We start from the raw sequence: 23,699 nt of genomic DNA, 5'->3' as shown, positions 1-23,699 counted from the left end.
CCAGAATCATCGACGTCAAATCAGGTAGATCACACACAATTCCTTATTAACGAGATACGAAAACTATCACTAGAAGTCGCCGAACTCAAGTCAAGGTCATCTCAACACTATCATCGCCACCGATTTCGCTCGTCATCTCGCAATAGAACTTCGTGACAACACCGTTCCCGCACACTCAATAGCTCACCAACACTTTACTGCTATTACCACCGCCGATTTGGTAGTGAAGCACGACGTTGTACTACGCCCTGCAGCTTCAAGAAAGAGCCATCGGGAAACTAGAACGGACGTTAGCTGCGGCGGAACCCGGCGTCCTTCACACTTCATACCGCCTTTTTGTCACAGACAAGAAAACAAAGATGTCATTCTTAGTAGATACCGGTGCCAATATATCCGTCCTACCAAGAAAAATAGGCCTGAAAGCAACGCCTCTACCATTTAAATTGTACGCTGCAAACAACACAACAATTTCAACTTATGGTGAGAAAACATTAGAACTTGATCTCAACCTCCGTCGACCATACAAGTGGAAGTTTATTGTAGCTGACGTCACGAAACCAATATTAGATGCCGATTTTCTCAACCACCATCAACTTATCGTAGACTTAAAAAATCGAAGATTAATTGATGCCGTCACAAATTTAAATTCAACGCGCCAATAATGTCAACGACCTCACCCACAATACGAAGTATCGATATACAGGCCCCGTACCACGCGATACTCGCGGAATTTCCCGGTACCACGAGATTAACATCGATGCAATTATCGCCAAAAATTAACGTGGAACATTATATACAAACACAAGGACCTCCATTACATTGCCGTGCTCGTCCCATTCCACCTCATCGTTATGAAATAGTGAAGAAATAATTCGAAAACATGATGCAACAAGGACTCTGCAGACCGAGTAAAAGTCCATGGTCTTCACCACTCCATATAGTACCTAAGAAGAATGGAGATATACGGGTATGCGGTGATTATAGACGATTGAACAGCATAACCAAACCCGATCGTTATCCAGTGCCGAGAGTCAAGGACTTCACCCATCATCTGTCTGGAAAAACAATATTCTCCACAATCGACCTCAACCGCGCTTACCAACAATTGAAGACCAGGGAACAGGACATAGAGAAGACAGCTATCATCACACCAATGGGTTTATTCGAATTTCCTCGCATGTGTCCTGGTCTGAAGAATGCGGGACAAACATTTCAGCGATTTATTCACGAAGTGCTCCGTGGATTAGACTACGTTTTCCCATTCATCGACGATTTGCTCATAGCCTCTGCAAACAAGACTGAGCATCGCGATCACCTAAGAACAGTTCTCAGAAGATTGGAAGAAAACGGTATCACTATCAACCCCGCGAAGTGTAACTTAGGCAAAACAGAAGTCAAGTGGATACATCGTATCAAAAAACGGTATACAGCCACCAGAAGAGAAGATTAAAGCCATTACCGAATATTCAAAACCGAAAACTATAGAAGGTTTAAGACGATTTCTAGGCATGTTAAATTTCTATCGTGACCACATACCGAATGCTGCATCAATACAAGCTCCGCTAAACGCTTACCTACACCATGTCAAGAAACGTGATAAAACAATAATTAAATTGACCGACGAAGCATCACAATCATTCGAAGAGTGCAAGAATAGTATATCCAAAGCTACCTTACTCGCTCACCCATCACATGATGCCCCTATCGCAATATTCTGCAATGCGTCTGACAATGCAGTAGGTGCAGTCCTACAACAATACATCGAAAATAATTGGCAACCACTCGGTTACTTCTCAAAGAAATTCTCAGAAGCGGAGAAGAAATACTCAGCGTATGACAGAGAACTCTCAGCCGTCTATAAGTCAGTGAAACATTTCCGTAAGATGTTTGAAGGACGTGAATTAATTATATTCACAGACCACAAACCCCTCACATTCGCTATGAATAAAACACATACTGCAAACGAAACGCCACGCCGAACGCGCCAATTATTATTCATCAGTGAATTCACAACCGATATTCGACACATCAGTAAAAAAAACAATATTATTGCCGACGCAGTCTCTAAAGGTTAAACGGCTTATTCAACATAACATTTAATATGAGATTTAACGAACACTATCTAACAAAATGGCTTAAAACTATTTTGCAAGATGGCCGCCATATTAACCTTTGATGTGCAGAATATGGATATCGTTTCCAACTTCTCCTTCTCCTTCTCATGTTCATTCATTCGTACCATGAGGTAATATTTCAACCTAAACTGGATAGCTTATGTGTCAAAGTGAGCGATTCAAAAATGTTGCTACTTTCTTACGATATAATCATATCATTATAGGTTTCAAAACGCAACGCATATGGTTCGAGTAAGACAGAGAGACTTATGCAACGACTGTACAGCGTCATCTCTTCCTCACACCGCGGACCACAGACAAATTTCTTTCGTTGATTCTTCCATAAGCGATTCAAACGCTAATTATTAAATTATTAAAAACGATAATAATTCAGTTAAAGGCGTGGCATGGTACGAATCTTATCGATACAGTTTAGGTACCTAAAATGAACTGCATCGAAATTGAATCGATAATTAAAAGTAAGGAGAATGAAAAAAAATTTTTGCATTTGGAGTACACTTGAAATATGTCATTTTTTCTTACAGCTCATTCGGAAGGTAAATTCCCTTAGTGAAGAACGAGTAGTAAACTTTAAGGTTGCTTTTTTCAAAACGTCCTGCTTGTCTCGTCCCTTATTTTCAGAAAAAAAGAATGGTATTACAGATTATTTTTTTCAATTTAATTTTACAAATCATTTCAATTACAATATATGGAAAGTGAGACAACAAAATACACAAACGTCAATTACTAAAATATGCCTTACGTAAGTCAAAAAATGTAAATTAATAAGTAAAACATACTTGTAGTTATTGAGTACATACTTAAAGTACAAAACAGTAGATGCATCAATCCACACATACCGTAAATAAAATAAAGGCATTATGCGAGGATTTATTAGCTATTAAATAAAAAAAAATAAAAGAAATAAAAAAAAACATAAATCAGATTTCCCGGTGAGAGGATCAACCAGCGACCACAAGCAGCGCCCATTCACGAGCTTGACGCATGGACCAGCCATCACCTTCCTCGACCATATTTTAGGGAAGGGAACGACCCACCCCACGTCGCCGCCATAAGCAGTGGAATTAAGCGAGCATGACGATGCCTGTCACAAGAACTGAACCAAATAACAAAAAATAATTTTCATCTACATAATGTTATAGCGATACTCACTAAAATTTTGTTTAAATTTTAAAAGCTCATACCCTTTAGGCTTTCTTATCCATTTGAATTATTTATCTATTAATTACATTTATCAATCTGAGACACACATGTAACACCCCAGCAGCTCAGTCGCAAAGGTTATTTGTATCCAGATATTCTGATATTTTATAGCACCCTTTTGTATTACAACTTTTTCTTCAGAACTCATTTATATTCGTTTAAAGGTTAGTTCTGTATGTCAACAGGGATCTAATTGCAAATACGTATACAAATTCAAATATTTTTATTCAAAATAGGATTTAAAATCACTTATTGAACGTCAAAATCTACCACCCATTCAAAAGAGACTGCCTCAGACCTGAGAAGAATGGGCGCAAGAAACTCAGCGGGCTTTTTTTTGTAATGTAAAATATGGATTACAATGTAATATCGTACAATAAACATTAATAATTAAACCTGAGGGTGTTCGCTTTATTCCCAGTCCGTGGTGTCATTAAGAAAATCGTTTATGCTATAATAACCTTTCCCACACAAACGTTTTTTAACAATTCTTTTAAATTTCGTAACACATTTGTTTTGTACATTTTCTGGGATCATATTGTAGAAGCATATACATCGCCCAACAAAAGACTTACTAACTCGACCCAACCGAGTAGTAGGCACAACAAGTTTATGTTTGTTCCTCGTGTTAACATTATGAATGTCACAGTTTCTAGAAAATTCCTCGATGTGCTTATGAACATACAAAACATTATCAAAAATGTATTGAGAAGCAACAGTCAAAATGTTTATTTCCTAAAATTTTTCTCTTAATGATTCTTTAGGACCTAGGTTATAAATCGCGTGAATAGCCCTCTTCTGCAGCACAAATATAGTATTAATATCGGCCGCACTGCCCCATAACAATATACCATAGGACATAATACTATGAAAATAACTAAAGTATACTAATCTCGCCGTATCTATGTCAGTTAACCGTCTAATTTTCTTAACCGCATATGCTGCAGAACTAAGCCTACTCGCCAATCCTTCAATATGGGGGCCCCAAATTTGGAATCAAGAGTAATGCCAAGAAAGACCTCTGAATGAATTTGTGACTTTATGAAGTCGACTTACATGACCAGCAAGCTTAACTCTATTTCTAGTATTTACATTATGAGTGTCCCTATTTTTCTTTAACAAATTTATATTTTTTTATACATAAAAAATAAACGTAAAGATCAAAGTGGACTCTCATATCGCTCAGAAGCGGAAGAAATAAGCGGCGCAAGAAACTATGAAAGCGAACAGTAGCTAACGTAGTGGATTCCGGCTACCTCCGTTTTTAACGAGATTATAGCCGTCATCTGTCAAGTGTCAATCTATCAATAACCGCACGTTTCATAGCATCGAGTGAATCGCTTTTGAGAGTATCGCTAATTTAAGTTACAACTTATTCTATTAGGAAAAAGTTGTAGAATATCTAATAGCACCTGTGAATTTTAAAATGGCATATTTTGATGGGAATTGGGATGTTGACAAATATAGAGAAGAACATGAAAGTGATCAACACTGGTTATTAAGAAAAGCGTTTATGGAGCGATGGAAATATTTTTATTCCGAGGAAAGACTTGTTTGTTTGGCCCGAGTTTTTACCAACATTGGGTTTCTTGGATGCAAGTATCCAATGGAAATCATGCAAGAGGTTTCAGCTTTATCAAAAGAGGTTTATTTTTTATTATTCTATTTCAGCTCATTGCATTGCAGTACAATAGCGACCGAGCTCTCTTGCTGGCCGCTTGGTGTGAACACCCAGAGACTAGACCTACCTAGATCTTTGAATATTTATATCTATCTTTTAAGGTGTTTCGCCCCCCTTTGGGTACCCCTAAAATGTAGTAAATCTAATACAAATTGGTAGAGCCTATAACAAGACACTCATATAAAAGATGCAAATATTATATTTTGAATTATTATAATTATAATAATCTGTATAGTCTTGCTTGTTAAATATTAGATGTACAAGGTTTTTTTTTAAATGTGCCACTATAAATCAACCTTTGTCTTGCTACCTACTCTGCTTTACTCTTACTTTCAAATAAAAGACATATGTGTACTTAAAATCTATTTACAGTACAATAGATTTGAACCTTCTGAACAGAAGATCCACAAAATTGAAGTGACAGAATGTGGGTGGGCAATCCACAGTACCAGCTTCTTCAATTTAACCATGTGGTTAAATGGTAGAAAGGAAGAAAGAAGCTGGTACTGTGGATTGTACATGGAAGAGCAGCTTGAACCATCTATGTTCAAGTCATCTTCAATAAATTTGATTCTTTGGTGTTGCATAGAGATGTGGGTTCTCTCTGCATTCTTACTACATATATCCTCAGAGTTGTTTGTTTTGACACATGGAGCCAACTTCCACCACCGCACATTACATCATAATGTGAAATGTGACAAATTGCATTATACAATAAGTCAATTAACAATGTGGATTATTGATCTAAGAATAATTGTTAAATCAATCCAAATTATTAAGTTCATATTTTATTTTCCACAAATAAGATAAAAAATCTGAGGTGTTCATATTGTTTTTAAGAATATTATATTAGCATATTTATAGTAAGCTCTAAATTGATTTACATCAAATCAAATTTTGTAAAAATGTCCTAATGCAGTTGTCAATGAAGACAAATCTTAATGGAGGAGTGAGAGTTTAATTACTACAAACTCTTATAGACAAATGAGTGTGGCGACAATAGTTGTAGTAGTAAAATGACATTATGCATATTCTATTCATTTCCACTGAAGTAACAAAATTATGATAGATAATCCTAAACAAAATCCTCTGAAACCTAGTTACAGGCCCTTTTTTTCCAATATTTTGCTACTATCAATATTAAATTTACGCAAATAATATATACATATAATCACACCTCTTTCCCTTAGGCAGAGACCACTTTCATTATTCCCTTCATACATGCTCTTCGGTAGAGTAGAGTACTCTTGACATGGCCTTTTTTCTTTTTAAGAAGTCCCTGATTTGGTCTTTAAACATCCGCCTAGGTCTACCCCTTCCGACACTTTCATTCACACTCACCTTATAATCTTTTTTCGTCAACCGTTCTTCATTCATTCTCTCGACATGGCCAAACCATCTCAGCATACCTTTCTCAATTTTTGTCAATACATCTTCTTTCAGAGCACAATGTTTCCCTATCTCACTATTTTTTATGCTGTCACTCAGTTTATATCCTATACCTATCATACTTCTTAACACTCTCATCTCAACTGCATTTATTCTGCTTTCATGTTTCTTCTGCCATACCCAACTTTCAATTCCGTATGTGAGTGTCGGAACCAACACCCCCTCATGCCCATTTAATTGAGCCTTGTTAGACACCTTCCGACTGTTCATAAAGGAGTGCAAACCTCCATTCAACATGTTTCCTGCAATCACTCTTCTTTCAATGTCACTCACACTTTCCATCTCTAGTAAACTTTAAACCCAGATACACAAACTCATTCACCTGTTTCAAATTTGTTCGTCTCCAATCACGATTTTGCAGTCTGTCACTGCCTCATCTCTTTCAAACATCATTACTTTCGTTTTCTTTACATGCATCTTCATTGCCTTTCTAACAAAAGCTTCACTCATAGCAGTTAACATCTCCTGTAACTCCTCGTACGAAGACGTAAGTAATACTTGGCATAGAGAAAACATTTGACGAGTAACTCATTCATTCTCAACCCACTTTCAATCTCTTTTAAATCTGTCAGGCAATTGTTCATGAACAGATTAAACGGTGATGCTACACATCCCTGTCTAACACCTTTTTCGATATTAAACAAGCACTAGAATCCCTTTATAGAGATTGCAATGCTCGTATGAGGATACTGCTCACACCGTTCAGGGACAATGCTGACCACAATTCATTCATCACCATTCTATCATAGGCCTTTTCTAGATCCTCGAACGCGTAATAGACCTTCTTGTTTGTAGCCAAACACTTTTCGGCTATGCACCGCATAGAAAAGACCTTATCCGTACATCCCATTCCCTTTCTAAATCCCGCTTGTGCATCCCATACTATTTCGTCGGTATCATTCACATCCCTTTCAATCAACACTTTCGCATACAATTTACCGACGACGGCAATTTATGCAGACCTGCCGTGACCGTTACAATGGCACGATTACGGCTTTGCACCAGTCTCCCGGTACTTGCCCATTTCAGAAGCACAAATTAAAAAGGCAGTACAGCTGGCTAGCCACTATGCCCTGTCCAGCCCTCTTTATTAGCCCTTTAATAGCCCTTTAATGGCCCTAGCCAGCCATTATTTTTATGATTATCCATTGCGTTCCCACGAATAGCGAGGGAAAGTTTTGGCCAGCCCAGCAGAGCCCCGCATGCCAGGGTAAGGCTGGCCTAATTCTGGGTAGCCCGGTCCCAGGGCAGTGTGGCACGCTAACGACTATACTTGCCCCTAGCCATGCATCCATTTTGTAAAGAAATTGCCTTAAAACTAAAATGACCATTAAATGTAATTATATTATACTTGAAATTATTTTTTAATATTTAATTTGCATAAGTAAAAACTGGCAGCTTATAATTTTTTTGTATAATTTTGTAATTGATATCATATATTTATGTGGCATAGGCATGGAAATTTAAATAAAAAGGTATGAGAAGTGAAATACTGGCTTGAAATGTGTGCCCTTACAGATGAATTATAGACCACAAGCGAGTAAGTAGGTAGTGATTTATAAATAGTGGATTTCAGTATATCTAACTGCGGAAACTTACACTATACTTATATCACATTTAAACTGTAAGTCTTAGATTCTTAATCTTTGCTGTTATTTTGTACACCACTACTGTAAAAGTCCTTATCCGGAGTGTTACATGTGTACATAGTAATAAATCTATGCATATAATAGACGATAGTAGTCCCGCAAGGAATTAGAACTTTTTACAATTCAGTTACCTTCGTATTTAGATTTCTATGACCAAAGGTCAAATTTAAGGATATTGGCATACACAGAGTATATAATCTTAAAATTTGTCCTCACCAGCCTTTTATTGTGGATGATGATTTATTGGAAATCCTGTATATTAATTTGTTGTTGTTGTAAGCTTATTTAATTTAATACATGTGACCTTTTAATCTTCAGGTTACTCAATACTATCAAACACAAATGCAGAATATTCAAACAATGGAACCTGATGAAGTAATAGATAAATATGTCAATATTGCAATAGAATGCAAAATACCCAAAAAACCTAGAGAGAAACGGAAAGGTATTAAATCTGCTTCGACATTTACTGAAACCCCGAATTTACTGGCTATTGAGCCAATACAACCAAGGGAGGTAGACACTGAAACACCAGTCAAACCTAGCCTGTCACCTGTAGAAGTGGTTGAAGTGCCTACACTATCTTCACAATCAGACAGTATGCTAATGGCAGGTTGGACCCTTGTAGGACCTAAGGGCCTTAAGCACAACAATCCTCGTAAGGGGCAAAGTCAACTGCTATCAGCACCGAATGATACTGGACACCATCGGCCAAACAGGAGACAGAGGCGAATAAGAGCCCGTCTTCGTAAGGCTGAAAGTCAGAAAATCGGACCCCTTACAGTACCCGAGCCCCCACCCAGTACTTCGGATATACAAATCCGACCAATGAACAGGGAGATTCACAATAATAAATTTCGTCTTTCCATCGATGTCGGTGCTGACGCCCAGTCCACTGTATTGTCCAAACTTTCGACAAAATCTCCCAAGGGCGAACACAAAAGGCCATTATTTAAACAGCCAAAACAAACATCTTCCTATACAGACGTTACAAAAACTGACCCGATTGTGGCTATCACATCAGTCTCAACAAGTCACATAAACTCAGCGTTGGCACAGCTTATCCAGAGTAAGCTCGAGGAAAAACTTATGATAGCCATGCAGACCGCCCCGAGTGGACAAGGGCCTGCGTTTCTGGGCAAACCTGTTTACGAGTGGGGCGTCTTGAAACTGTGGTGTTCTAACTTGAAAACTTTGGAGTGGTTAAAAAATGCTGTCCGGGACATCACACTCCCAAATGGAGACGGCCTGATAGTGAAACACATATGGGAAGTGCCACGCGGAGTTCGCTGTGGCGTCCTGCTGCCTGGTGTGTGGAATGATATCAAAGCAATCGGCGGAACGCTACACTTCCAGAATTCATGGGCGGAAGTGGATCGCTGGTTAATACACTCCTTGCACCATCACAATGAAAACACCTTCATTGTTCTCAGTGTACCGGAGGAGAAGGTCCCTGTGCTAATAGAACACGAGCGTCGTCTGGCTTTCATGCTGGGCTCTGTGTACCTAAAGTTTCAGGGACCAGGAGGAAAATTTATTAAGACTCCCCCCTTCGACGTTGAAAATCGAGAAGGTTGTACGTTGAGAGATCCTGGGACAATGAATGTTTTGGAAGGTACACAGGCAAAAATTATAGACGCCGAACAATCCAATGCGGGCGCGCGTTGTTTGGATTCCCCTTCGGATGAGGCTCTTGAAAGCTCAGTAGAGCTCATGTTGTCAGACTCCAAGTGCGATGCTGAGTGCAATTAGGGGCCTGGTGAGTTCTACGTCGGGAACTTGGAGGAGCGTGAAGTATCAAAATATGGTATACCCTTCGTCTAAGTGTACTTTCCAATAAAAATACTTCCGCCGCAATGAAACCGCAGACACCTAACATTGGAAATGGTTGGAGGTTTGCCCTAAGCCAGGAGCCATGTATTAGGCGAGGTCGCACATGGCGGCTCTCCAATAAGGTAAGTCAAATATCGTCCTCACGCCGAGCCTAAACATCCCATGAGTACATTTCAGTTTGCATTTTTTTGCATGCATCAACAATTCACAGATATAACAATTACATTGACATCTAATAAATTAAATTACTGATGTGAGTAGGTACCAATAACAGATTACAACATTCATAATAATATTGCTGCTGTAACAATTAACTGCTACGTACATATTATTTCTAACTATTTAATAACAATAAATTAAAATTTAATTAATTCAATGATTATATTTCAATATATATATAGAAACACTAGTTGCGGTAGAAGACACATAATGAAGCGACGTCTCTCTGCAAGGCCAAATGATCGGGCCGTTCACAGAGCACTGCATGCCCAGCAATTCGCTGCACGCTCTGCGTTACACGCGGTAAAATAGTTCGAGCTGATACTAGGAGAGCAGTACTTCATATGTGGCTGGTCCTTCGACTTGTAGAGCGCTACAGCTTTATGCAAGGCTATTTGTATGACGGCCAGCATTTCTTCAAAGCTTTGAATTTGCTTTCCAGATGACCGCGGAATTGGCAATCGCTCAAAATTGAAGAACTCAAGAAGTGTTGTCGAAGAGCGCTGATAAAACAAATGGTTTTTTTGAGGCTAACGCGCAAACTTGAGTCTTTCGGGGGTTAAAATGATCAAGCCTAATTTTACCGCACGCCATGACCGAAAAGGAACAGAGGACTCGATATACGATACAAGTCTATTCGGTTGTTGTCGACGATTTCCCGAGAGAGCCACCGCACAGCTCGTATATACGGCATCTGCAGTATTGTCATCTACGTAACATCCAACATATCATCTATATACAGAAGAAAGAACAAGTGTAGGAGATAGTACAGAGCCCTTGGGAACTCCAGCATTCACGGGATTCGGCTTGGAGAAATATCTGGCGTTGAGTTGTATGCTGCGCCCACTGAGGAAAGTGGTGGTGCACTTAAAATCTCGGGAAGCCCCAAAGGTAGAAAATTTTGACAGTGGAAGCGTATTAACCTATTCGGATCGAGGTTTTCTAATCCGCGCGATTTTGGCCCTTGAGAAAGGCTCTGTCAATGCAAATTATTTTACGTGTCGCAATAGATTGCTTATAATCGGGATGATTACAGTGCATGTATCTGAAAGCTATTGAAACAAGATATAAGACCATGCATAAATTATTCATAATTGGAAAGTTATATTTTAAACTAGCTGACCCGGCAAACGTTGTTTTGCCATAGTATAATTCACGCGATAGTTTTATAAGTAATAAAATATTGCCTATATTATAGCCTGTACATCATTTTGTTCTATTGTCAATAGTTTTTGCAGCGCACGCAAAAATAGGTTTTCGATTTTACACCTTGTGTTACAAAATAGCAATTTTATTACGGATCCCTAATTTTGAAAAAAAAACAACCTATAGCCTTCCTCGATAAATGGACTACCCAACACTGAAAGAATCATTCAAATCGGACCAGTAGTACCAGAGATTAGCGCGTTCAAACAAACAAACACTGCAGCTTTATAATATTATAATATTAGTATAGATTAAATGAGTATTTTCAATAATAATTACTTGTTTTGTTTATTACCCCCTTATTCATAATAGTCTGCTAACTTAAAGCATTGCTAATTCTCACTCTGTCTTCTAATATTGACCTAAGTCAGAATGAGAAAAAGCACTCCTTAGCGGCTGTTTAAAGTTAGCGGACGATTATGAATAAGGGGGTTAGTGTTTATGTAATAAACTTTTAAGTAATATTTTGATATATTTATGCAGAAACATAACCACGGAATTGCTTCATATTTTAAGACAAATGTGGTTCCAGCTAGGTGGATGCCCATGTCTTTATGCCCGTCCAGTGCGGGCTTATTTCTACCGAGAATACCCAGGTCGATGGATTGGGCGGCTTGGTTTAATTTCTATGGCCGCCCCGTTCTTCAGACTTATTATTTTTGCTGGAGTTGCTTAAAGGAAGAAGTTTACTGGAAACCTATATAAAATGTTAACGGATTGACGACAAAGAATTACAGAAGCAGTGGAATACATAAATAGAAAAAGATTTGCGAGGTTCATAAAGAGCTCATTTTTAAGACGTTGACGTGCATGCATCGCAACTCTTTTACCTTACTTGAATTAAACTCAAATTTTGACCGCAAAGGCGCAATATCACAATTTAGTATTAGAAATCGACTGTAGTGTATAAAAATGCCAGTCACTTTTTTAATAAAGCTATTTCTTAAATATTTAAGTAACTAGCCGTGGTAGCATTAGCACCTATTTTTTTCAGGGTTGACTTTCAAGGTTTGGTCATCAGTGTTTTTTTTTTAATTCCCGCTAAGAATTTTGGAAATTTCGGGAAATTATTGGTTTTACCCCGTTTTTCGAAAATTTAGTTTTCACCAGATCTCGACGTTTTAACGTGGTGTCCGTACTTCTAAATGTATGTCTATGTATGGATGTATGTAAACCTCTTATCACTTCTGAACGGCTCGACCGATTTTATCGCGGTTCGAAAGGGCTTGACCAAACATAGATTTTGACTACCATTCTGGACGTATCAGACCGGTAGATTTTAAAAATCGCAATTTTTTTATTTAAGTTTTAAACTGCTTTAACCATCGAATTTATCGGCTCTTAACATCAATAACCATCGATCGCCACCAAGCCGGTCGAAATCAGTTAACTCGTTCGTAAATTATCGTTGACAAAAGAAAACCGAAACAAGTGTTTTTTTTTTCGGAATTACTTCGAAATTCCAAGTCAATTTAAATTCAAATTCTTTATGAGCCTCACAAATTGCGTCGAATACCGCCAACCGCGTGAAAATCGGTTCATTCATTCAAAAGTTATTGCCGTTTGAAAATTCAAAAAATTGTGTTGTATTAAACTTTTACCAGAGTTTTGAGCTCGAAGAGATCTCTGTTTACAAGATATGAGTCATCTATCAATCACTGCACGTTTAATACAACTGAGTGAATCGCTTTTTTCTTACAGAGTTTCGCTAGGCTGCAAACTTCCACGCGTCAGTTCTCACGCAAATCATGAATACTTTGGAAGCAACTACTATAAGACGACCTCCCCATTATCCTGCAAAAATAAATAAAAACATACGTCGCACGGGCACGCCCCTTAAGTTATGAATATGCAAACGATTATGATTATGCTCCTCAATCTTAACAAAATAATAAAAAGTTGTGACCGTCCTGTTGTCAAGACAAACTATCAGATTATGGAAACCAATGCGGGTATGTGCAGTTGTTATCCCGATGCACCACGAGCAGATGCCCTCTGCAGCAGGTCAGTATTAGATCCAAGTTCCGAATATGCTGGGTTTCCACTTCATCAAGTCACCCGAAATCTCTATTCGGGTGACCCTTCACTCTCAAAGTCGTAATAAATTTGATGTAGGGGGCGGGGCGTACGTCGATTGCTAGTGATTGTTTTCCTATATGAACTATTTGGCTGTGACTGATGAGGTAGATGAGGGCGATTAGGTGGATCGATTAGAGAATTATAAGAAACAGAAGGTGTTCCTGCTTTATAACCATAGGATGTACTAACAGGAGGAATTAATTTTGCTGCTTCCCCATATTAAGAGATACATTTTTGTGCCGTGGAATTTGTTTTAACGCTAATATTCTTGACAAATAGATCATATTTAGTAAAATGATTACCTGAGCAATAGCAACAAGTACCATTCTTCTCTACACTGCAAGCATCACCAGTTGGTATGTTCATAACCGCATTTGTAACATTTTGATTTTGATCGGCGTTATAGTTTTGTATGGCCAAATCGACCGATTGAAACATTAGATAGTGGGGTATGTGTTTAGCTCTACTGGTAAAGAATTAAAACAAACAAATAAAGGTTCCTGAAGAACCTGGCCATCGAATGTCAGAACTACATTTTAAGTTGTTTTCCGGACAGGAGCCCTCCACTATTGTTTTATAATTTACCCGTATTGGTTCAAGAAACTTACCACAGGTACTGACACATTTTCTATAGCTTTCTCAATGGACCAGTCAGAGGTCACTCCCCGTACAAAGCCCATGAGCATTATTTGTAAAGTTGGCATAAATGCTTTCAAGCTCATCGCTTCTCAGCTGGAATGAATGTGTTGGTATCGGTAAAACTTCAGAAAGCTAAAGATATTCTGTTTCTACATTTTTTTTATTTGCCAAATGTAACAGGGTGCAGAGTGGTACTGTCGTTTGATAATTTTGTTTCAATTTGTGCGTATACATTAAATGGAACTATGTCATTTTCCTAATAATTAGTCTTTCCAATATAAATGTACCTTAAATGGGATCTGGATGGTATTGAGGAAATTATTGGATTATTTTCAATAGTTATATTAGATTTTTCTAAAGATTTATTAGTGGTTGCTATAGATGTGTCACTAATTTCACTGCCTCCATAGGGAAATCCAGTCTTATCGCCCGCCTGAGCGTGCTTAATTTTTTCTTGCAACAGCTATTTGTGACGCTTAGAAATAGAACTATCAGATTCATCTCAGCCCCCGGGGTTGGCGAGTCAGGCGGCTTGTTCATATTTTATTTTATTTTTGTTCATAGTGACAAGTGCAGATAGCAAATAGGCAGACACTAAATTATATATAGTATACAAAGAAATAAGACGAAAAGATATTTAAAGCTGCGACGAAGGAGCGAGCGACACTAGCTCCGCCCAGCACAACTAAATCTCGACTGGCGTGCGAACTGTGACTGGCTAGGCCAGCTAGTGGTTACTGGTTACTACTAGTATTAGTGGAATAGTTACTGTGGAATGCGAGCGATCGCCACTCGCAGCGTGCGCATTAAACAAAGGATTCTGCATACTACGGATATCGCGCGGCTTTGTTGTGAATTTAATATTTAATTAATGTTTTTGTAAATATGATAAATTATTTTAGGATAACATAATATAATTATAATTAATGAATTTATATAAATAAATACATAGAGAAACGCAATCAGTCACCCACACACTTAAAACGTAAGTATCAATCCCTGTGATATTTAACCTAATTTGGCTGAATGCGCATACTGTAAAGCCTGAATGATAAAAATTGCTTAATACTTGTCTATATAGATAAAGATTATATAATATAGCGTCGATAGAAGACATCTATCTGCTTAATCAAGATCTGAAGTGCCCGAAACGCGTCGGGGTAATATAGGCACTGTACCAAAGAGAATTTAAACACTACGTTCACACTGTACCTACTGGGCTACTGAGTACCTACTGACTACACAAAGTTCTATTTACTTTCTCAGTCTACGGTTGACTTTTTTAATTTACGTTACCCTTCTACGATAAAGTACAATTATTAAATTCTAAATATTCTATTATTTTTTAATTTTTATTTCAGTTTATTTTGTAAGGACATACTAGCTATTATCTAATCCTAAAATGCCATTTGATGTGAATTGGAATGTTGATAAATATAGAGAAGATCATGAAAGTGATAAACACTGGTCGTTGAGAAAAGCATTTATGGAGCGATGGAAATATTTTTATCCCGAGGAAAGACTTGTTTGTTTGGCCCGAATTTTTACCAACATCGGGTTTCTCGGGTGCAAATATCCAGTGGAGGTCATGCAAGAGGTTTCTGGCTTATCAAAAGAGGTTATTTTTTTATTATTTTCGTATCTTACCATAATGTGACTCATAATAATTAATAGTCTTCATAGTTTTTAAAAGATAATTTTTAATAATAATTAACTCTTTTGTATATTGTTAAAAATATCTTCAAGCTAACCGCGCTAATAGCAATTTTCTCTCATACCACGTAGACGTGGTATGAGAGAAAAGTTCTTGATAGATCAAGAACTTATAACTCCATCTGTGGTGAAGTAGATATTTTTAAAGATTCTTTACCTACTTTTAAAAAAAATATTACGAGATTGTTAGGAAAATATGATAAATATTTTTCTTTTTTTTTCCTTCTTTTCAAATTGGTATCTTGATTTTATGATTTTTGCTTTATTTATATAATTGTTTCCTTGGTGTCACGGAAGCAAAGACTGTGCATGTTGTGACACCTTAGTTTGTTGTACATTCAACTCATTATTTGTTAATATTTGATATATTTTAAGTGTATTAGAATGTGTATTGTGGGTATGAAACAAAAAAACTATTTAATTTTATTTAGTAAAGTCGTTACAATCTGCTTATTGTACATATAGAGGTTTTTGTAGTGTGAAGTTTGGTTTCATGTAAACTTAAAATGAAAAAAAGAAATATTCTTGAAACAACACAATGTGGACTTTCACTGGAACGGATGCTGCTGCCCTGCTATGCATCATGACATTAGATTAGTTTTCTTATTGTAAAATTTTTAACACTGTCTTAAAACATAGTTGTAAATGTACATATTGGTAAATTTATGTGCATGTAAGGAGTGTATTTTGCTAGATCCCCTAATAATAATATATATATATAAAAATTATGTGACATGTTGTTTGTCCGTGATGGACTCCTAAACTAATGAACGGATTTTAATGGGGATTACTTCATGGAGTGCTGTTAGGTCCAACTTGAGAGATAGGATACTTTTTATTTCTATTTGGGACCCACAATTATTTTATTTCCAATATATGTATAATATGGACATATTTTCAACAGTATTTTATTTATTATGTTCAGAACAATATCTGTCGAGTCAGCTAGTAATATATATATAATAAATAAATAATAACTTACTAAATAAAATTTCATAAGTGGATTAGATTTTCAAAACTAGCAGTAAACACTTCAAATCCCACATCCATTGTTTAGTTATCCCATAAATAGGTTAGTCAAAGTCAAATAAACTTTATTCAATGAGATTTAAATTAAGTGCTTTTGAATTGTCACTATAAATACTTCTCTTAAATTACTGAATCTAAGTACCATATGTTTGGAAAAAGTTGAGCTCATGAGTAGAACATACAAGAAACTCAACGGCAACTCTGCAATCAAATAGAGTATTTTACAATTTATTATTTTTTTAATGTGATCCTCACTTCTGGGACAAATTACACAAATAAAATTTGAAAAAAATTATGAACAATGTGGGACTTGAACCTGCGAAGAAGACATACAGTATCTTACAATGGCTGTAATATAAATATCGATGTAGTTTGTAAGCTGCATCCAATATATGAATTGTGGTTAAATAATATAAATTATTTCCAAAAAAAGAATAAAGGTTAAACTGTATAAATAGAAATTAGGTTAGGCAAGGTATTTTGACATCAAACACCATGATTATATTTTCATATACTGAAATGGGGAGTCCACATCTTTAAATACTTCAACCACCTTTTATCTTGAATGACAACAATTTTGAACAAATTTGATTTGTGTGAAATTAATTTTATAAAAACGATAAAATAATAAAAGTAAAGTATAATCTTAATTAGTTAATATTTGGTTAATCAAATATGTTAACTCTCACTGTGTTATAAATAAATGTAAAGTTATTCCAAGTTTAGATCTCTTTGTCTTTATCTTTTTAAACTTGGAGTAACTTTACACTGTGTTTATTAATAATACAGTTAAAGTACAGGGTAAAATGTGAAATATTGGCTTCTAAAAAGAAAAAACTAGATCAAGGTAACTCAACACTAACAAATAAAATTTATGCAAAAGTTTGATAATATTAATAAATCCTTTTATTCAACAATAAAGAATACAATTTCTTTTGTCTACTTTATATAAAACCTAGGTTGTCTTCTGCTGATTGCGAATTGCATAGGCTTCCTCCTTTCTAATGCCAGAACATTAAGTTCAAGTGACATGACATTCAGTTCAAGTGGGGTTTTTGCAAAGAGAACTATGTCATCTTCAAATCTTAAATATGTTAGCCAGGTTCCATTGATGTTGATTCCATATCCATTCCAATTTAGTATTCTAAATATCATTTTGAGAACTGCCCAAAAAAGTTGGGGATAGTGGATCACTCTGTTAAAGGGTGTAGGCTAAATGGTTCACCTTTCTTATCTAACTGTATGAATGCTGTACTTTCCTTGTATATTATCCTCAGTATTCTTAAGTACTTACAAAGATTGTTATTTTTTAAAGTGATAACCCTCACTTCTGGGATTAATTAAATTAAATTAGTAACCAAAATTTATGAGTGATGCGGGACTCGCACCCGCTACATTTCGGGTTCCGTCCCAGCACTCCTTCATTGAGCCAACCGTTCGAATGACGTATCGTTCGTAATTCTTGGTATGTCTTGTTCAACTCTCAGGTTGTGGTCATCTACAGGATCTACTTTCAAGTAGAAAACCTGCTCAACTTCAATAATTGCATATTAGGAAATTGACTTGAGATGTCGCTCTTTCAAATCTAACATTGTTAGAGGAAGTTACGGAACCCGAGAGGTCGCGGGATGGAGTCCCGCATGGTTCATAAATTTAAGTTACAAAATAACAATAATGGTTAACAATAATGGAACATTACCAGTGTTCCTGTCATATTAAAAGCTCTTTAATTGAAAACTCCTTGGTTTTAAAATCGAATACCATTTATTTATTTAAAAAGATTCTCGGTCTTGTCACAAGGTCTTTTCAAACTTGTTTAGTCGTTGAAAAATGGAATTGACTCGAGAAAATTCTAGAGCGATGATTTATTGTGACTTTCGAAGTGGTTTAACACAAAAACAGTGTGTTGACCGGATGATTTCTGCATTTGGTGATGAAGCCCCATCCAAAAACACAATTTATCGCTGGTTTGCTGAATTTCAACGTTGACGTGTCAAGCTCAGTGATGATCCCCGTCAAGGTCGTCCAAAATCTGCAGTCACCAAAGAAAACGTTGATGCTGTGCTTACGCAGCTTACGCTGATTGAGGAAGTTCGACATGTGACATACCGCGAAATTCAAGCAACTTTAGACATGGGCATGAGTCAAATACAAATAATCTTGCATGAACAATTAGGTGTAAATAAGTTGTTTTCCCGATGGATACCGCATTTGCTCGAAAAGAAAAAAGCGGCTCGCGTTACTTGGTGTGTCAGAACTCTCGAAAGATTCCACGCAGGATCCTCAAATGCTGTATACAACATCGTATCAGGTGACGAATCCTGGATATACGCGTACGAACCCGAAAGAAAGACCAATCACGAGTTTGGGTGTTCGAAAATGAGTTAAAGCCAACAAAAATTGTTCGTTCACGGAGTGTTGCAAAAAAAAATGGTGGCTACGTCTGTCTCCAAAACCGGCCATGTTGCGACTATTCCTCTTGAGAGACAAAAAACGGTTAATGCAGAATCGTATGCTAGCATTTGTTTGCCACAAGTCGTTTCTGAACTCCGTAAAGATAACTGCAACCGCCGCATCATCCTCCATCACGACAATGCGAGTTCTCACACCGCGCACAGAACAAAATAGTTTTTAGAGCAAGAAAACATAGAATTATTAGACCATCCGCCGTACAGCCCCGACCTAAGCCCTAATGATTTCTATACTTTCCCTAAAATAAAGAATAAATTGGTCAGAGATTTTCATCACCGGAAGAAGCTGTGGACGCCTACAAAACGGCCATTTTGGAGACCCCAACTTCCGAATGGAATGGTTGCTTCAATGATTGGTTCCATCGTATGGAAAAATGTGTCAAATTTCACGGAGAATACTTCGAAAAGCAATAAATACATTTTTAAATAGTAATGTTGTGTCACTTCCTTGATTCCCGAAATTTTCAGTGCTGCCCTCGTATTTAATCTTATGTACTTGCTTTCGATACCTTGTTCTTAAACCTTCCGAAATAGGCAAGTGCCGCAGTATGCCTTTGATCGGTGCGATTTTGGCCTTCTCCAGTTAAGGGCCTCCCATATCGTATTGTGACATAAAGAATCGAAAGCCTTGCTGTAGTCTAAATATATATGTAATATAATTGGTTGTATTCGTAGGTATCTTCTATGATCTGTAACATGCATATATAACTCAATACTGAACCATATGCATGTTATTACGAAGTTATTACCTGTATGTAAACCTACTTACGCGTCTGTTTGTTTGTCATATTATTTTCTTTATAGTCTTAGCATTATTTTCGCAAATATAATTTTTGTAAATTTTTGCTATAGATTTAAAATCTTGATATATAAGCTTATAAATATTCTAATTTATTTAAATTTTTAATCTTCAGGTCACTCAAAATTATCAAGCACGGCTGCAGAATGTCCAAACAACATTTAAATCAGATGAAATAGTTGATAAAAATGTCCAAACAGGAGATAGGTCTATCAAGAATTCAAATCAATCTTTGAATATCTTACAAGATGAGACTCCTTTCCTGACCTCACCGGCAACTTCCAGGGTGCTCCAACCGACGTCCCAGACAGGCGAGTCTTCCAAGAGGGTTCGACCCCGCATGGGAGGTGCTGCTAGGAAGAGGTTTAAGAAGCTGATTGCTAGCGTAGGAGTCGAAGAGGCCCGCGCTCTATGCAGTAAGCCATGGAACCTAATCCTAAAGGAAATGCCTATCACAGAGCTGGAAGCGCTGAAGCGTGTTCGCTGTGAAGAGGACTCTCCAGAGTTACAACCTCGCAAGATAAGCAGGTTGACTCCGCGGCCTGAGCAGACAGGCACCATTAAGACAATTAACAAGGACAGCATAGGTTCCACTCGAATAGGGATCCGTAACTCGGACGTTATGAGTGTAGAGCAGATGAAGCTAGTCCACCGAGCCTTAATCCAGGCTATTGCTAAGATCACCACTAAGGGTGCTGGGCCTAAGTTTCTGAACTTCTCACACAGGCCAGGCTGGATTTTGGTCACATGCGCTGATCAAAAAAGTCAAGACTGGTTTGTGAGAGAGGTTTCAAACTTAAAGCCGTGGCCGGAGGCGCAGCTCTCCATCATGGACGAGCATGAACTTCCAAAGCCTCAAACGGTCACGACCTTCATACCAGAGAGCGAAGCCTCTAGTGTAGAGGAAGCGCTCCGCTTACTGCGGGCACAAAATAAGGGACTCAATACTGAGCTCTGGAAGGTACTACATGACAGGGTCGAGACAGGAGGTCGAGTGACGACCTTCAACGTTGACGACCCTTCTGCTGAAGCCCTGAAAGCTGCGGATTCGAAAGCAAGCATTGGTTTCAAGAGGGTCAGCTTTAAATTTAAGAGTGAACCCACCAACACTCTTGCACCCTCTATGGAACATGGAAAATGTAGGGATACATAACACACCGGGTACCTTCGGAGTTGGTACTCCGCCAACAGTTCCACCCCCAACAGAGGCTCTCAATGCTCCAAGTAAATCTGGAATTGGAGTCCATGCCCTCTCTGTCAGGGCTGGACCTACAACTAAAGAACCAATTAAGGCTAAATCGCAGGCCCGACGTCCTCGTGGTGAGGACGTCGGCCTGTAAAAAGCCTTAACAATGGTATCCAAGGGTGAACCGGTGAGCAATTTTTTCTCCAAGCTAACCTCCACCATGCCGCAGCTGCTACTGCAGTAATGGAGAGCTGTCTTGGAGAGAAGGTACAGCAGACCTCGTGCTCATTCAAGAACCTTGGTTGCCGGCACCTCTTAGGAGACAATGCTGCTGGTAAGGCGTTATCTTACGACTATGACGTAATTTTTATGATGACTGATTTTTAATAAAAACATTGAGTTCTTGCTAGTTACAGAGTTATGCACCGACGACTTAGTAAAAGCATATGTAAATCTCGAAAGGTGGACTGGGTTTAGAGTAATAACTTGCTCAGCCGATCTACCTGGAGAGCACAGTGACCCTACCAATGTCATCAGGCCTGTGATTGAACAAGCGAAAAACATAAGGCGGAACTACTGGTGCGGTGCGATGCCACTTCGCGTGGGAGAGCTCAAACATCAACGATATAGTCATCGTCATCATTCGTCAGATGAAATTTATTTATTTATTTATTAGAATTTCAATTTTACACTAACATTACAGGGTGATCCTAATGCGCTAGTGTAGTTGTCCATAAAAATAATTATATATAATATGTCAAATTAATAGGTACAACTTAAAAGCTTAGTCATATAGATTATTATAGGTACCTACTAGTCACACAATAATAATAATAAGTAGATATTAGTCACACAATGTCAAATGTCAAAACCAGTTGAAATACAATCGAAAGAACTAAATTGTAATAAACATAATATGATAAAAATAAAAATTTACAAGTCAATATTTTGTCTTAATATTTTAATAATTTCTATAATACAAGAGGCCGCCTTTGTGAACTCAGAGTACATGTGAAGAGATCGACACGTTCTGATACGGCATTAAGAGTGCACAGCGCTTGGGTAAGCGGCGCGTCGCGCAGTAGGTTGGTACGCGCGCACGGCGTCACAAGCCGCCGCTCTGCTCTGTTGTCCGGCACGTATAGTCGAAGCTGTTCTAGGGTGGCTGGGTCGTCCTTCTTACCTTGCAATACCGTGGGAAGGTATTTGGCATGCGCAACTTCCCTTCTTGTTTCCAATTTGCAGTATCCCACCATACCCAGGACGAACAAAGTTGGATACAGCAACGGATAACCAGGATACACCCCATACAACTTCAAATATAAATATCTTGCAAATCTATTTTGAATTTTTTCTATCATCTGCTTATATTTCATTTCACTCGGTCCCATATAACCGAATCATGCTCTAAGTGACTCTTCACCAGAGCTTCATATAGGGCACGCACGGCATTGAGATATTGAGGTTAGTTATGCAACTGCAACAAATTTAACGTTACGAGATAAGTCCATCGATCTGTTCGCCGACAATATAATTTTTTTAAAGATATTTGAATTAATTAAAACACTCCATCCTGCAGCGTTAGATGTCACATAGAATTATAGAAAACATACGAAGACTTGTTATCTTCTACCTCTTATTATAGAAATTCAACCTTTTAACTTTATTATGTGTTTAATTATACAAATTTTAAACTTTTATACGACTTTTCTTTATTTCCATGCTGTTACTGCCTCTAAATGTAATTATGTGTATTCTTACCACCTAAGCATTGACGTACAATAAACAACTAGATTCACAATCACGCTAAAAAATTGTCTGAAGCAAAACTCTGCCTATGAGTCTTAAGGCAGAGTTTTCGTTCAGTTGTGTTTTGACCGAACTTGGAATACTCCAACACGCAAAGTGTTCAGTGAAAAACTCCAAATAACAGCATTACCGAAGTTAAAAGGATGGAGTGTCGTATTTCAGGTAAGTGCCCTTTTAAATTAACAAAATTATGCTTAATTTGACGTTTTCAATCATTTTGCTAAATAATTACATTTGAATTACTAAAACAAAATTCACCGGCGACGAAATTAAACGAAATATACGTCTCATTCGCAACATAATGAACTTATGGGCGTACACAATACTTAGAACGTAGACTGAACATGGCACGAAATTGTGTTACTTTGAATGAATAATATTGACACACTTTTTACACAAATTATCTTGCCCTAAGTTAAGCATATATAGCCTGTGTTATGGGTTACAAGACAATGATATATTTAATACAATATACTTACTTAAACATACATAAATTCATATAAACATACATAAATACATTTAAACATCCATGACTCGGAAACAAACATCCATATTCATCATATAAATGCTTGCACCTACCGGGATTCGAACCCGCGACC

At 37.4% G+C, this 23,699-nt stretch overlaps 2 protein-coding genes across 5 annotated transcripts; both read left to right on the top strand.

The window, feature by feature from the left end:
- The first annotated feature begins 4,667 nt into the window (after window positions 1–4,667).
- On the top strand, window positions 4,668–11,650 carry LOC126968311 (uncharacterized). Of its 2 annotated transcripts, none has more exons than XM_050813250.1 (3): window positions 4,668–4,983; window positions 8,436–10,072; window positions 10,612–11,650. In XM_050813250.1, the coding sequence occupies exons 1-2, from the start codon at window positions 4,765–4,767 to the stop codon at window positions 9,867–9,869; spliced, it is 1,653 nt and encodes a 550-aa protein (XP_050669207.1). In that variant the 5' UTR covers window positions 4,668–4,764; the 3' UTR covers window positions 9,870–10,072; window positions 10,612–11,650. The 2 variants fall into 2 exon arrangements, with proteins under 2 accessions (XP_050669207.1, XP_050669208.1); XM_050813251.1 differs by having other exon boundaries at window positions 10,352–11,650.
- Window positions 11,651–13,172: 1,522 nt separating this feature from the next.
- LOC126968326 (uncharacterized) lies at window positions 13,173–22,989 on the top strand. 3 transcript variants are annotated; one of them, XM_050813283.1, is made up of 3 exons: window positions 13,173–13,379; window positions 15,455–15,711; window positions 20,221–22,989. In XM_050813283.1, exons 2-3 carry the CDS (start codon window positions 15,496–15,498, stop codon window positions 21,256–21,258), a joined length of 1,254 nt encoding a protein of 417 aa, XP_050669240.1. In that variant the 5' UTR covers window positions 13,173–13,379; window positions 15,455–15,495; the 3' UTR covers window positions 21,259–22,989. The 3 variants fall into 3 exon arrangements, 1 of the variants encoding a protein (XP_050669240.1); XR_007730185.1 differs by lacking the exon at window positions 13,173–13,379 and having other exon boundaries at window positions 15,384–15,711; window positions 20,221–21,625; window positions 21,708–22,989; XR_007730184.1 differs by lacking the exon at window positions 13,173–13,379 and having other exon boundaries at window positions 15,384–15,711; window positions 20,221–21,625; window positions 21,702–22,989.
- The last annotated feature ends 710 nt before the right edge of the window (window positions 22,990–23,699 follow it).

Source organism: Leptidea sinapis, chromosome 15 (assembly GCF_905404315.1).
Source record: "Leptidea sinapis chromosome 15, ilLepSina1.1, whole genome shotgun sequence".
Taxonomy (NCBI): domain Eukaryota; kingdom Metazoa; phylum Arthropoda; class Insecta; order Lepidoptera; family Pieridae; genus Leptidea; species Leptidea sinapis.
The sequence above is the reverse complement of the archived record's forward strand: the minus strand, read 5'-3'. Positions and strand labels throughout refer to the sequence as shown.

Excerpts from the sequence above, each read along its gene's own strand:
- LOC126968311 (XM_050813250.1), top strand. The coding sequence starts at position 4,765 with ATGGCATATTTTGATGGGAATTGGGATGTTGACAAATATAGAGAAGAA. Across the intron at positions 4,984-8,435 it reads TTTCAGCTTTATCAAAAGAG|GTTACTCAATACTATCAAAC; the intron begins GTTTATTTTTTA and ends TTTAATCTTCAG.
- LOC126968326 (XM_050813283.1), top strand. The coding sequence starts at position 15,496 with ATGCCATTTGATGTGAATTGGAATGTTGATAAATATAGAGAAGATCAT. Across the intron at positions 15,712-20,220 it reads TTTCTGGCTTATCAAAAGAG|GTCACTCAAAATTATCAAGC; the intron begins GTTATTTTTTTA and ends TTTAATCTTCAG.